Source organism: Pelodiscus sinensis, chromosome 28, assembly GCF_052426305.1.
Source record: "Pelodiscus sinensis isolate ZL-2025 chromosome 28, ASM5242630v1, whole genome shotgun sequence".
Classification (NCBI taxonomy): domain Eukaryota; kingdom Metazoa; phylum Chordata; order Testudines; family Trionychidae; genus Pelodiscus; species Pelodiscus sinensis.
The window spans coordinates 16,925,428-16,940,185 of record NC_143079.1 but is presented as its reverse complement, the minus strand read 5'-3'; the positions used below and the strand labels follow the sequence as shown (position 1 = coordinate 16,940,185).

The window sequence follows — 14,758 nt, the reverse complement described above, 5'->3', positions numbered from 1 at the left end:
CCTGCCAGTCCCTAGCACTGGCTCCCAGCCCTGCTGTACTGTGCCTGACTCTAAGCACAGAGCACAACTATTGGGGCTATTTCCATGTGACTAACTCCTCCTGCCTTTGTGTTCGATACAGAGCAACCCCCAGAAACATCAAACAAATAGCAGGGGGTTCTTGTTTGCCCATGCCAGAGTCCCAGTAAGAGCAGGGATCCTGCGTTTGTACAAGGACAGCACTCCAGTCCATAAAGTTGTCTATTACATGTGACTGCCGATTGGAAAATAATTACAACAGGCTATTTACTCACAGATGTATCAGCCATCCTTACCGGTCTCCTACCCATTTCTTAATTTCAGCTCATTTCTCTTTTAACTTCAAACAGGTTGTTGTCCAATAGCTGGCGGAGAAAGATGGATTTTCTCTGCTAAGCCTCAAGTGGGAAATACCCAGATTCCAGGCCTGACACCTTGGCAGGTTCCATTTAGCTCATACTCAGCCTTATGGATGGGGTTACAAATATATAAAAGGGTTTTATAATGAGAAAAGTGAACACCTGTTCTCCTTTTTCAGCAAGGGCAAGGTAAGGAGTAATCAACTTAGTTTTGCAGCAAGGGAGTGTTAAGTTAGCTATTAGGGAAAGCTTTCTACCCTAAGGATAGGTAAGCACTGGCATAGCTTATCCAGGGAGGTTGTGGAATCCCCTTCATTAGGAGTTTTTAAGAACAGGTTAGACAAACATCTGCAAGATGGTTTAGGTTCACTTGATTCTGCTCAGTATGGGTACATCTACACAGCAGTGTTGTTTCGGAATAACATAGTCTGCGTCTACACTACATAATGTCAAAATAATGTTGAACTGGAGGATTTACTCCAACCTCTGTAACCCTCATTGTATGACAAGTAAGGGAAGTTGGAGGAAGAGTGCTCTTCCTTGGACTTCCTGCTGTGTAGACAGCACCAAAAGCCGAAATAAGCTATTTCAACTTAAGCGATGCCATTGACATAGCTGAAGTTGCATAGCTTTGGGTATGTCTACACTACCCCCCTAGTTCGAACTAGGGGGGTAATGTATGCATACCGAACTTGCTAATGAAGCCCGGGATTTGAATTTCCCGGGCTTCATTAGCATAAAGCCGGCGCCGCCATTTTTAAAAGCCGGCTAGTGCGAACCCCGTGCCGCGTGGAACGAGGTGTACAGATAGTTCGGATTAGGAAGCCTAATCCGAACTATCTAGTCCGTGTCGCGTGTAGCCGCACGGCACGGGGTTCGCACTAGCCGGCTTTTAAAAATGGCGGCGCCGGCTTTATGCTAATGAAGCCCGGGAAATTCAAATCCCGGGCTTCATTAGTAAGTTCGGTATGCATACATTACCCCCCTAGTTCGAACTAGGGGGGTAGTGTAGACATACCCTTATTTTGGCTTTAGCCTTGCTGTGTAGATGTGCCCTATGGGAGTATGGACTAGATGACTTAGACTACCTCGGCTATCCTGCAAAGCTTCTATATTTCTATTATTCCATGGAGTTCAGGTCTCTTGATGGTTTGACACCAAAGCAATTTTAGGCCAGGCATTAATAAATGAGCAGAATTATAACAAAATCTGGTTGGGGAAAGCAAACTTTTCCCCCAAAAGAATTTCAATTAAAGCTTTGTGTGTCTTCATTGAAATATCCTGAGTTTTTGTTTGAAAACTCCAAAATTTGAAACATCTTTTTTTTTAATGAAAAACGTCAAGAAAAATGTACATTTTCAGAAGAAGATGTACATTTCCCCCAAAAAGTCATTTTTCATTGAAAAAATTGATGGAATGAAACACTTCTGCCAGCTTTAATTATGCTCCCAGCTTGCCCCTTGCACCAGACAGGGCAGTGACCTTTAGGACTCACTGAGAATTCCCCTCCGTCAGGGGGGTTTCTAGCTCTGTTGTAAACCCAACTGGCACAAAGGAGAATTTGGTTCTAAGTCGCTTCTCAGGCAGCCCAAAAGGAGGCTGTAAGTTGTGTTGCTGAAGCTCTGTGCAGCAGCTATTGCCCTGGCACAGCTGCGACATGCCAGGAACTTTTGTTTCTTGCCCAGATATGTTAAAATAAAACATTGTGCTATGGTGCCAGTAACTGATGGGGCTTTGTTGCACCCTGAGGCCTTCCCAACACAGAAAGCTGTACTGCATTAACTGTGCAGTAGAGTTAAAGTGCTTTGTTTACTGGAAGGCTGGAAGCTTTTAATTTTATCCAAAGAATAAAGGTGTCCACACTGGAATGGTAAAAATTCACACCCATAATCACCATATTTTAGGGTTGCCCATGTTGTATTTCATATAAAAGGGGACTGTTTTCTTAGCATCCCGGCCACCCCCCTCTTCCTGATAATAATAATAATAATAATAATAATAATAATTAATAATATTAAACAGTATTCATCCACATTCCCCAGGAGTATTCTTTGCTGCTTTTGCAGCACTCAGCAGCTCCCAAACTTGTTGTGCAGAGATGAAAAAAGGGATGTCCCTTGTAATAAGGGACTATTGGCAACCCTCGTAGATTTTATAGAAAATCAAAAGATCAGATTTACAACCATACAAAAATCTGGCAGCTTCCCCAACAGCCAGCAGAGGGCACTGTGTAGTTGTAGGTGTGCATGGGCTGTCTGCACAAAGCATGGCATTACATGGGCACTTGTAATAGGGAGCTGTATGGCCAGTTGGCAGGCTTGTCACTGGAGGCCAGGGATGCACGGAGGGGCAGGGACATGCAGCAGTTGCTTATGAGTGCACAGCCGCAGCTCTGCAGAGGAGCTGAACTCAGAGGCACTGACTCATTACAACCAGGCCGGTGGAATTTTAGGCAGCCGAGAGGATCAGGGCCGTGGGTTTAACTCCTCTCTCTGTGCAGAGCACCTTTACGTTTTACAGGAACCACGGCAGCTCATTCACCTCCCAACACTCTGCTGGGTTCGGGGGTTTGCATGGCCCTCTCCTGCAGCACGTCTGTGGAAGTACAGCCCTGCTTTGTGTGAGAGCACCCCGGTCTGGGGGACGATGGGTGTTGAGTGAATAGGCTGCCCTGATTCTTCCTGGCAGGGCACAGCACGGGTGGGTGCCCAGGGACAGGCCCATCCCTTCTTAGCTGAAAAGGCAGCGAGGATGTTTCGAGGGAAACAGTCAGAGGCATTTAACAAAAGGAAGCAGCTCAGAATGTGCCAAGCTCATAATTGCTATCAGCTTCCTTTTCACAGCTGTGGTGAGAAGTGGGCCGGGCCGCCCGCTGGAACCCTCCAGAGACAGAAGCAGAGGCAATGGTGCCAGGTTAGGCTTCTGGCTGGCAATTCAAAGCACAGGGCTCTCCACTGGAGGGAAGGAGATTAAAGGGGAAAGCTTTAACCAGGCCCTGTTTGCAGACCAGGGCCCTTGTGCACACTGGGGCCAGGGTCAGAGCTTGTGAAAGTGGGAACCTAGAGAACTGCTGGAGTTTCTGGTCTGAAATCTGCTAAGGGAGCCAGACCTCTGCATGGCTCTACATATGGAGTCCTGGCCTGAAAGGGGATGGAAACAGGGCGGAGAAATGCTCCCAGCCAAGGAACTCCCTACCCTAGCTCTACTCCCAGACCCCAGGGCTGGGGGCATGTCAGGAGGTGGCTGGTGGTGTGGGGTGAGACGGTTGGGGTGTGGTCGGAGTATACTGCTATTTGCTTCCTAAAGCCCCCAGGGGACTAAGTAAGCTAGAGTAGCCCTGACAGTCCAGCTGAGAATCAGCACCCAGCCCTTATGTGGGAGATCATCAGCCCTGCCTCCTTGACAATTGCAAATGTGCTCTCAGCCCAGTTGAGACACACTCTTCTGACCTGCCTGAAGGGCCGTGTCCACCTGCCTGCTTTCCCCGCAGCACTGCCACAGGCCAGCCACACCCCACTGGCTACCCAGGCTGTGTTCATAATCAGTGAGGGCTAGGTAAGCTAGTCCGCAGTGCCTCCGCTCGGGACAGACGACCTGCAGGACAGGTACAGGTAACAGTGCAGGATGTCCCTCACACAAGCAAAATAAAATCATAACTGGTGTGGAGAAAAGGAAAAAGTTATTGACTTGTTCCCATAATGTAAGAACTAGGGGGTCACTAATGAAATTAATAGGTAGCAGGTTTAAAACAAATAAAAATAAGAATTTCTTCTCACAGCACACAGTCAACCCGTGGAACTCCTTGCCAGAGGATGTTGTGAAGACAGGACTTTAACAGAATTCAAAAAAGAGCTAGATAAGTTCATGGAGGACAGGACCATCAATGGCTATTAGTCAGGATGGGCAGGAATGTGACCTTAGCCTCTGTTTGTCAGAGGCTGGAAATGGACAACAGGGGTGGGAGGACTTGATAATTTTCTGTTCTGTTCATTCCCTTTATTCCCTCTAGGGCACCTGGCATTGGCCACTGTCGGCAGACAGGAGACTGGGCTAGATGGACCTTTGGTCTGGTGCACTACGGCCGTTCTTATGCTCTTATGCTCAAACAATTATATCACAGCCCAGACCACTGATATGGCCACATGGCCCACTATAGTTTCTGTAGATTATAGGAATTGGGTGGAATGCCTTTAAATAGTTTGGGAGCCCTCTACTTTGGGGCTTCTGGTCTCTGTCTTCTAGAAGCCACCAAAACTGAACAGAGGTGCAGTTGGTGTGTGTACCTCTAAGCCTTGTATCTGTTATATATTTGAGAGAGAGAGAGAGAGTGTGTGTGTGTGTGGGGGGGGGGGGGGGTTGTTTGTTCAAGAACTTCTCCTAGGACCACCAAATTTGGTATTCAGCTTCCTCTTATCATAACTTAAAACAGGGCTACTCAAGTGCGGAAGCCCTGGGGTCCACAATGATACTCACAGCACATGCAGAGGGCCGCAACTTAAGTGTGGTTGCAAACGTATGTGCAAATATATGCAAATATGTGCAAATAACTTTTCACACTGACAGGCATGAATACAAAGATTAAGGCAAGACTACACAACACGCAGGCCCCATTGAAGTCAGTTCTGCTGATATTAATAAAAGGCAATATTTACTCGATTTCCACCCACATGACAGCACTTTTAATGAACACTGACCGTCCAGGAATTTAACTACTAAAATGCATATCGACAGAAGGCCTTTGTGCAGGATGTCCCCAGTGGAAGCCATGTTCAAAGGATCCACCCGTGGGTCGTGTGTTGAGCCCCGTGTAAACCCAGATCACACTGCGGGCCACAAACAAATGAGTTGCGGGCCGCATGCACCCCACGGGCCGCTTGTTGTGTAGCCCTGACTTAAAACAAGGTCAGGGTTTGGTTGTGCCAGGACAATGGAATGCGCCTGGAAAGGGATCACGTCTCAGAAGACCATACAGAAAAGAGACAGAATCACCAAGCAGGTAAAAGGGGATGGTGCGGGGCACTCTTGGACTGCCCCAGCCTTGAGTAAACCACCCTCATAGGTGCCCTGTAGGAAGGGTGGGGAAGGCTGAAGCTCCCTCTGCTCCTATTCATACAGGAGTACTGCTGGCTTTTCCTCTTCCTGAAGGAGCCAGGGGAAAGTGCACAGTTTGCTGCATTCCTCACTCTGGCTGGGGAGTGCAGGGGGAGGACAAATGGACCTGGCTTAGCCAAGAGACATGCACCCTTCCCCAGCTTAGTGCCCCAGCAGCCATGGACTGGTGTTTCTCACCTGGCCTCGCTCCCCAGGGCAGCCTGTACACTGAACCCCCTCCCCAGCTCCTTTCCACCCAATGATTTCAATGAAGCCTGGACATTTTCATTTTATATTCCAAAAAACAAAAATTAATTGAGTTAAGGACCCAAACAAACACCTGGAAAATTTTCAGGGCTGCATCTAGACTGGCAAGGTTTTCTGCAAAAGTGGCTGCTTTTGCGGGCAAACTTGCCAGCTGTCTACACTGGCTGCTTGAATTTGCGCAAGAGCACTGTCAATCTAATGTAAGACTGTCAGTGTTCTTGTGCAAATACTATGATGCTTCCACTCAGAGAGAAGCCCTCTTGCACAAACACTTTTGCGCAAGAGGGCCAGTATAGACAGGTAAAAACTGTTTTGCGCAAAAAAGCCCCGATGGCAAAAATGGCGATCGGGGCTTTCTTGCGCAAAGCCACGTCTAGATTGGCATGGACGCTTTTCCTCAAAAAGTGCTTTTGCACAAAAGCGTCCGTGCCAATCTAGATGCTCTTTTCCGCAAATGCTTTTAACGGAAAAACTTTTCTGTTAAAACTATTTCCGGAAAATCATGCCAGTCTAGACGCAGCCCAGGTGCTTATATATAGTCAGTGAACACAGTTATCTGTGACCCAAATTAACTGTGGCTTCATCATCGTAGTGCAGGGCAGGAGGCAAAAGCATAACGGTTACTGACCAGGTACTCAGCATGGTGCAAGTGGGGTGCGAAGCGGGTTTGCAGCCAGTCATGTCACTGGCTGGCTACTCGTTCAGAAAATGTGTAGCATAGACAGGGCCTAAAGCTTCCCTGTTCAGAGATGTTAGGATATGTCTACAGTACCACCCTAGTTCGAACTAGCGGGGTAATGTAGGCAACCAGAGTTGCAAATGAAGCCCGGGACTGCTGGCCAAAACCCTTCGAATTTGTTTAGATCCAGCACAGCACAGCAATGCCTATTAGTAGATGGTAGATTAGCTGGCTGTGGAGATAGGGCTGCTGTTATCACTGGGCTATCTCTGCTGTTTCTACTGCAGTAGCTGCCTCTGCCTCTGAAATAAGACAGGGGAAACGCAGTGACTAGCATTCTAGAGACATGTGAGGGGTGTAAAGAAGTCATTAGTCAAAGCAGCCAGAGCTCATGGTCCAGTAATAGTCTTACTCTACAGCAAGGAAAATTCCAGTTAAATATTAAAGAGCTGCTGCAGAGCAAGAGAGTGGACCCATTTGCAGAGGGAGGTTTGAGGAATCACCATTCCTAGAGATCTGACAACTACATATGGGCTTGGAAAAGAACAATGAAAATGATGGGCCCATGCCTCCTGCTGGTCTTTGTGGCCGTGCACAGTGAGTGTCATGTTCATTAACATGTGTGGTTCAGTGGGAGCTAGAGAGGCCAGGGCTCCAGAGCTGTCTGTACACAGCGTGTCAGGCAGATCCTAGGTTATATTCCACATGGACAAGACCAACAGCGGGTAGGAGAAAGCAAGTAGCATTATCCCCACGGTAGAGGTGAGGAGCTGAGGAACAGTGAGGAGATGAGCTAATACACTGCAGATGAATTCACAGAGTGACTCCCTTGCATGCAGTACTAGAAACCATGGGCTCTCTTGCTAGAAATCCAGCTGGTCACATGGGCCAGTGCAGAACTATTGTCGATTCACACGGGTCTGCCTTGAGTAGATGTTTGTAGTGGGGCCCCTCCACTCCTGCTAAACGAGTCCAGGCTATTTGGGCATGGACAGCATCTTCCAGCTCTCTCATTTACTGCGTTATGTTAGCTCCTGGATGACGCCTATGATCGGGACTGAGCCATTGGCCCAGGGCTCATACTCGTCCCAGTGCTGTGCGTGGGAGCACAGTTCATTGAACAACAGAGACCGAGCGGTTTGAAGGTGGCCCAGTCCTGGTTTAACACATTAGAAGCAGTTTGTGGTTTTTCAAAACAAACATTTGCAAAACGGAATCTGCACTAGCAGGGGCTGCGCTCTCCAGACAGCAACATTCGGTTTAGTGGAGTCCGATTTTCACTGTGTCCAGCCCTCAGCCTCTAAAAATCCAACCCGCTGAGCACTTAGCATCCTCTGTGGGGCATGAAGCCACGTGCCCAGGGAGTGGGGATGCTGCTGTTAATGCGCAGGGTTTTGTTCGCAGGCTAGGAGCAGTGCTCCTGGGGCTTTGAGGCTGTAGTTTTCAAAGCGGGTCTCAAGGTGCAGCTACACTACAAAGGAAAACCCATGTTCTGCATCGCAATTGACTCAGGATCCTCAGCTCAGGCTGCAGGGCTAATAGTGGAGGTGCAGACCTTTGGGCTCCGGGACCCTATTTTTAGCTCCGTCCCACAAGATCTAGTCAATTGACCCAGGCTCTGAAACTTGGCACTGTGGGCCTTTCTTTGCAGAAGACATACACTGTAGAGGAGTCTGGCATTCAAATCCCATTGAAAGACTAACTCAAATCCCCTCCAAATCCATATATTGGGGAACTTCCCATAGCAACATATGCCTGCTGCAGGAACACAAGCCCCGGTTCTCTACTGCATCCCACCTTGAGGAGTCCTTTACACTTGTGCAAAGTGAGTGAGAAACAACAGAAATCAGACTGAGAGTGGTGTGCATCCACTCCACACAGTGCATGTGACTAGATAAGCTAAAAGACTTGCAATAGGCTGGTGTCTGTCTTGCAAGGACATAGCGGGTTCTGCTTCTGGAGGTGTGTTAACAGCCATGCGGGAGCCAGGCTGTATTCAGCCTTCACTGTCAGTCCCCTAAACTGCAACTCCCGTATAGGGGCTGGAACTAGGGGCGCTGGGGATGCGGTTGCACCCCTTGGCTTGAAGTGATTTCCATCAAGTACAGGATTTATAGTTTGGGACAATGGCTTTTAGCAAATTGTTCCAGCCCCCCGACACTCCGTGACCACAGAAATAACCACAAAGCACTTTCAGAAGCCAGGACACAGCTCAGTTCTTTGGCTCAACCTTCCCTCAGTGATTTCTGCCCCCAAAGATGCACAGTCACAAGTCCACAAGGGCAGGCACACACTCACATGTGCACCACACACGAACATGCCCGTTTCATGCCTGCACATACAGACATAGGATGTGCCTGCTCACAATGTGCACAAATGGAAACAAGCAGACAGACAGAAAACAAATCAAGTTGGTTTTGCTCCAGCTGGGGAAGTGAGAGAGACAGAGAGCGAAAGAGAGAGACAGAGAGAGAGAGAGAGAGAGAGAGAGTCATTTCTAAATGTTAAATGGGAAGCACTCAGATGGTAAAGGGGGCCACATCAGTAGATGGGCAACCAGAGCAACCGAGTGGCTCTGAAAGGCTGTGGAAGTCTTTAACCTTGTGGCAGCCTGCTTTGGTCTTGGCCAGAGTATGGGCTGGGCTTCAGTAGACCAAGGTGCTGTTCCTGGCTCTGCCCCATGTGCCTCAGTTTCCCCATCTCTGAAATAGGGATAACGATCCTGATCCTTCTTGATAAACACTAGATAGGAGCTAGATTTTATTATTTATGTTGCACTAATCAGTTTAAGGGAACGGCAAGAATGGTCCTGCCAACAGGAAATGGCTTTCGAAATGTGACTTATGATTCAGTGGGTTCAAGGCCTGTGTCACTCATAGCAGCTTTACTCTGCTGACCACAGTGGCCTTCTTCCCAATTTACATGGGGGTAGTGGGAAGAGACTCACGCTGAGAGAGTTAAATGCCCAGGCTTCCAGTCCGGTCCCCCAGTCTGACCTGCGGTGCTGAATGTGACACAGCTGGTGCGGTGCCGGATGACTGGCCCACCGGTGAAAATAACAGGAGCAGCAATAGTTTTCCTCTTTAGGAACCCATCACCCCAGACTGGCATTCAACAGCACTCCAAGGGGAACCTCTCAACATCAGGGCGGCATTGTGCCACACAGCTCTCTACCGTGCATTAGTGCCATCCCGAATAAACACTTTAAACCAGTGGCTCTCGACCTTTGCAGCCTCCTATCAGCAGTTGGATTTGTCTTGCATGCCCCCAAGTCTCATCTTACTTCAAAAGTACTTGCTCCCCAAGTCAGACATAAAAATACTAACGTATCCCACACACTGTCACTGAAACATGGCTGACAAGGTCTATAATATACTTCCAGTTCCGTGTTAACCAGGCAGTGTATGAAACCGTAGTTGGTACTGACTGCTTGTGTTTTTATGCAGCCTATTGTAAAGCTATGCAAATATCTAGATGCGTTGGTGTTCCCCTGGTGTACCCTTGGCTGAGAACCAGTATTTTAAAACACTTTTTGAAATGTCCCCCTCTTGGCTGAGTCTTTGTTTTTGGATGGGTTTAAACGAAACAGTCCCTTACAGGAGCTAATTATTTTCTCCTCTCTCTCTCGCTCTCTCTCTCTCTCTCTCTTGTGAGACAATAACTCCCACGCAGGAAAAAGGAAGCATATTTTGACAGATACTGCAGCCACTTCCTTTAAAAGCCTGTAGCCCATTGGCTTTACGCAGGCAGAGGGGACAGATAGCTGCCTCTGATCCGTGCAGTTGATTTTAGGTTTTACTTAACTCCATTTGAAGGGACCCATGTTCCATGCTACAGCTGGTTTTCCCCTAATGAGACAACCTTGAGAATCTCTGCCTGAGGGCTCCTTTGAATCCCATGTCCCTCTGCCAGTATGTGTCTGTCTTCCTTTCTCCAGCTCGTTCCAGGAGCATGATGACTGGGGATCCCATGGCGGCTTGTAACTGGATGGCTTCCCACAACCAGCTGGAGCGGCCCTTGAAGATCGGCTGGCTGAAGAAGCAGCGCTCCATTGTCAAGAACTGGCAGCAACGGTACTTCGTTCTTAAGGGCCAGCAGCTGTTTTACTACAAAGATGAGGAGGATGCCAAACCCCAGGTACAGTCAGCGCAGACCTCCTTGTTGCCTTGTAGCCATCCTCTACTTGTGGTTTGACCTGAAAGAAACTGGCTAAGGATGAGGTCCTGCAGGGATGACAGAGGGGAGATGTTTTTTGGCAGGAAGGATGTAGCCTTGGACAGCCTGGCCCCTGCCCTACTGATATTATTATTGTCTTTCCATAGCACTGTGGAGTCCTAGTCCTGGACCAAGACCCCATTGTACTAGGCTCTGTACGAATGCTGACCAAAGAGTGGGCCTCTGCCCCATGCTGTTTACAAGCTACGTCTCAGAGATTGGATACATATCAGTGGTGGTACAGACACACCAGTGATGGTGTACAAGGAAACAGTGAGACGGTACTGGCTGGTAGGACAGGCAGTGGTCTCAGCACACCAGGGCCCTAACTACTGTCAGGTTTTTTGTGGACACTGTGGCAAAAGAGAGTTTTAAGGCAGGTTTGGAAAGAGCATACTGACTTCATTTGCAGATGTCTCAGGGGAGCGTGTGCCAAGAAGGAAAGGGGCAGGATGCAAGAAAGCACAAAGCTGCCTGTTGGAAAATGTAACAAGTAGGGGATGGAGGCTGGCATGCTGGGCTGATCCGAGGTGGGGTTGATATTTTGATAGTGAATGAGAGGTGATAGGAAGGGTGGGGATGGGCCGTGAGGGACCTGGAAAGGCGGCTTGTTGTGATAAAGAAGAGAGAGGCGGTGATGGCTGGTATTGTCCAAACAACAGGCCAGGAGAATGAACTTAGCAGCTGCATCCTGCATGGACAGGAGAGAGGCCAGACTGTATTTCTCAAGGCCAGAGAGAAGGAAAGAGCAGAGCTTGAACGAGAGGCTCAGTGATACGAATGGGCAGGAAAGGCGTGATGCAGGCAGAATTGGAAAGATTTAGACACAGCCTGGATGGAAGGCTCTAGACGGGGGTTGGAGTCCAAGCTGATGCCCCCATTCTGGCCCTGAGTAATGGGTAGGCTGGTGGTGTTGCTCGCAGGGACTGAGGAAGATTACGAAGACAGGTTTGGCCATGCTGCAGCTGAGTTGACAGCTGTGAGGAGAAAGCCACTTTAGCATCTGGCTCCAGCTCCTGCCTTCGGGTGGCTCAGCTCTGGGATTTAAGTTTAGGCCGAGCCTTGATGGCGAATTCTGTTCTTTCTGGCTATGAATGTGGGAGCGGGGGTGGGGGCAGGACCTTATTGGCTGTGCAGTGAGGCAGAATGATTTATACAGCAGTGTTTCCAAAAACACACCCTGGGCTTTGTAGGAAACGTATGGCCCAATGTCCAGTGCTACTAGAACCCTGGCACCGGGGGCTGTCACCAAAGCCATAGGAGACCTGACCATTCAAGATGGCTGTGGGGAATAAGGTGAAGAAGAAAGGGGCAAGAAAGAAAGCTTCCAAAAAATTCAGGGTGAAATTCAGTCTGATTATTGCACTGCAGGGGTGACCCTTTAGGAAGGAAATCCCTTGTGATAACGCCTAGCAATCTGGTGCATTTCAAGGCCAGGATATTTGCTGCTCAGAAATATATTAGCTCCCAAAGGGTTTATTGTCATAGCCAGAAAATAGGGGGGAAAGCTCAGAATTTGCATGTTTATGCCCTGCGGATGTTTATCCCCTGTCACTAGCATCCCTGCCCCCCACCACATCCTTTGAGTGCACAGGAGGTGTTAACAACAGCTAATATTTCAAACAGCCTTTGAAAAGCCATGGCTGCACTGGGACAGCTCACAATTCATTTGCATGGCCACATGCGGGGGTGGGGAGATTTCCTGCTGGTCCATTGAGGCTCAGCTCCCTTGGCTTCAAAGGTTTCATCTGCTACTGCTGCTGGCTAAAGGGGAACAGCTCCAGTGACTCGCTGGCATTTCACCCACTGGCTGCAGGATCTTTCCGTTAAAGGAGCTGCCTGATGCCTGGTCATGGAACCTGCTTAAATCCCCTGTGAGTGACACAGGAATGGAACGTCACAGACCCCAGGGAAGTAAAACAGCTACATGACTCTGCCCCTTTGTATTGCTCCACATCTCCTCTGGGGAGGGCAGATGGAGCCGACTGCTGCCTGAAGACAGCTGGGCTACTGATCTCCATCACCTAGAGCTGTGGTGCCCTCCCTTATTGCTACCAACCCCTAAGCCCAAGCTTGTATGAGCCAAAGGGATTCTACATGTTGTAAATGCAATTTAAAATCGCCTGCATTGCTTTCCATTTTAAGTGCAGCTTGTTTTGTGTGTATTTAGATAGAAACGGCCTATGTACAGCAGTGTCTGTTTTCCCACTTGTGTAAGCTAAAGTGATGCAACTGTGATGACACAGTGCTAATGTGTTGGCTGTTGGTATAGTGTGTTGAAGCAGGCAGCAGGCCTTATGAAATGTTCTGGTGGGCTGTGTCCAGCCTCCGGGTCATAGGGTGAGGAATATCCCCACCCGGCATGGTGCCCTGTCTTCTATCCCGATGGATACACAAGCTGGATACATCCATCAGCTTCTAACATCGACCTGTAACTCAGGTGCTGTCTCCAAACCATAAGCCAAATCCCTGGTTCAGTAAATTACACATAATAATGGCTGATCCCTGGTACAAGCAGAACTGTTAAAAAATATCAATTACTTTGTGGAAGAAATTTTAAAAAACATTTTTTTTCAATTTTCTCAAAATGTCCTGCAATTTTTCTTGTTGCTTTATCAACAGACATATTTTAGGTTTCTGAAAACCCATTTTCACTCAACTAAAAGTTCATCATTTTTAACCAAGACTGATTTTTTCCTGTTGTTTCCCCCCAAGCAAAACAAAAAAATGTTGCCTTTTTTGGTGAGAAATGTAAATGAAAATTAAAACGTCCACAATTTTTGTGACCCCCCCCGTTTTTTGGTTGAAACTCCTTTATGATGACAAAATTCCTGTCAGCACCAGAGAGGAGTCTTCAACTGCTTCCAGGCTGAGCACTGAAACGGGCAGAGCTACCCAGGGGACATAGAGATATTACTCCCAGTCATTTCATAAGAACAGAAGAGCAGCCAGACTGGGTCAGACCAAAGGTCCATCTAGCCCAGGGTCCTGTCTGCCCACAGTGGCCAATGCCAGGTGCCCTAGAGGGAGTGAACAGAACAGGGAATCATCAGGCAGTCCCTCTCCCATCACCCATTCCCAGCCTCTGACAGAGGCTACCCGTCCGGGCTAATAGCCATTGGTGGACCTAACCTCCATGAACTTATCTAACTCTTTCTTGAACCCTTGAACTATGCGTCCGTATTTCTGTGGAGAACCTCAGCCTGCCGCAGGAGAGGTTCATTATTAACATAGCACCTCCTGGGTTTATTCCTTTCCCACTGCCAAGCTGCTGGATGCACTCTCCATTAGGTCTGTAAATCACCATTACAATAGCTATCCGGTTAAATGATTCAAATTATACCATTTAACGGGTTAATCAATGGTGGGCCAGTACACGGCAGGCAGGGCCAGTTCTCACCTGCCCCCCTTGGCTGAGTTAGAGTGGCTGCCAGCTGCTGCCCCAGTATGTCTGGGGTCCTGCCTGGCTGATAACTCCACATGGCTGGTCCAGCCAGTTACCAGGTAAACATTCCAGTAAGCCTAAGGCTTAGTGGGTAACCGGGTAATCGGCTAACCTTTTACACCCCTAATCTCCATGTGGCCTGAAAACGTGGGCTCCATAATTAGCTCCCTTTGCAGACATGGGACCATCTCCTAAACCCGCCCCTCCCTGCCCCCACAGCCCAGTGAGGCACGGCTTCTGCTGACTCATGCAGTTATTGAAACATCCGGGTCTCATGTCTGCCAGCCTGGATCCACATCCTTTTTTAGGCTGGACATGTGATCTGATGAAGTGGGCGCAAGAGTCATGAGGCTGATGAGCTAGGTGATACCGAGTGACACAGCTCCTGCAGTCTCCTGCCCAATCAGTTTGAAACTGCAGCTTCCCTAAAACTGGCAGTGAGAGAATCCAGGCTAAAGGAGCCGTTTCTCAGACTGTCTCACCTAGTGCTCAGCCAAAGAGACGTGGCTCTAAATATCCAGCAAGCTGGAGGTACTGCCGAGAAGGGTCTGCCAGTCACGGTGGCTCACAAATTGAACGAGAGTCAACGACGTGGTTCTGTTGCCAAAACGGGCTCTGGTCAGTCTGGGATGTGTTAACACGAGTCTCGTATGTAAGACACGGATGGTAATTGGCACACTCTCC

General features: G+C 48.6%; 1 protein-coding gene across 2 annotated transcripts in view; it reads left to right on the top strand.

Annotated features, from left to right (window-relative positions):
- Positions 1-14,758, top strand: part of ARHGAP25 (Rho GTPase activating protein 25) — a 54,802-nt gene that overhangs the window by 6,883 nt on the left and 33,161 nt on the right. For both annotated transcript variants that reach the window (XM_006110792.5, XM_006110791.5), the window contains exon 2: positions 10,352-10,551. In XM_006110792.5, the coding sequence (XP_006110854.2) occupies positions 10,352-10,551 (200 nt within the window). The remainder of the gene's footprint in view (positions 1-10,351; positions 10,552-14,758) is intronic.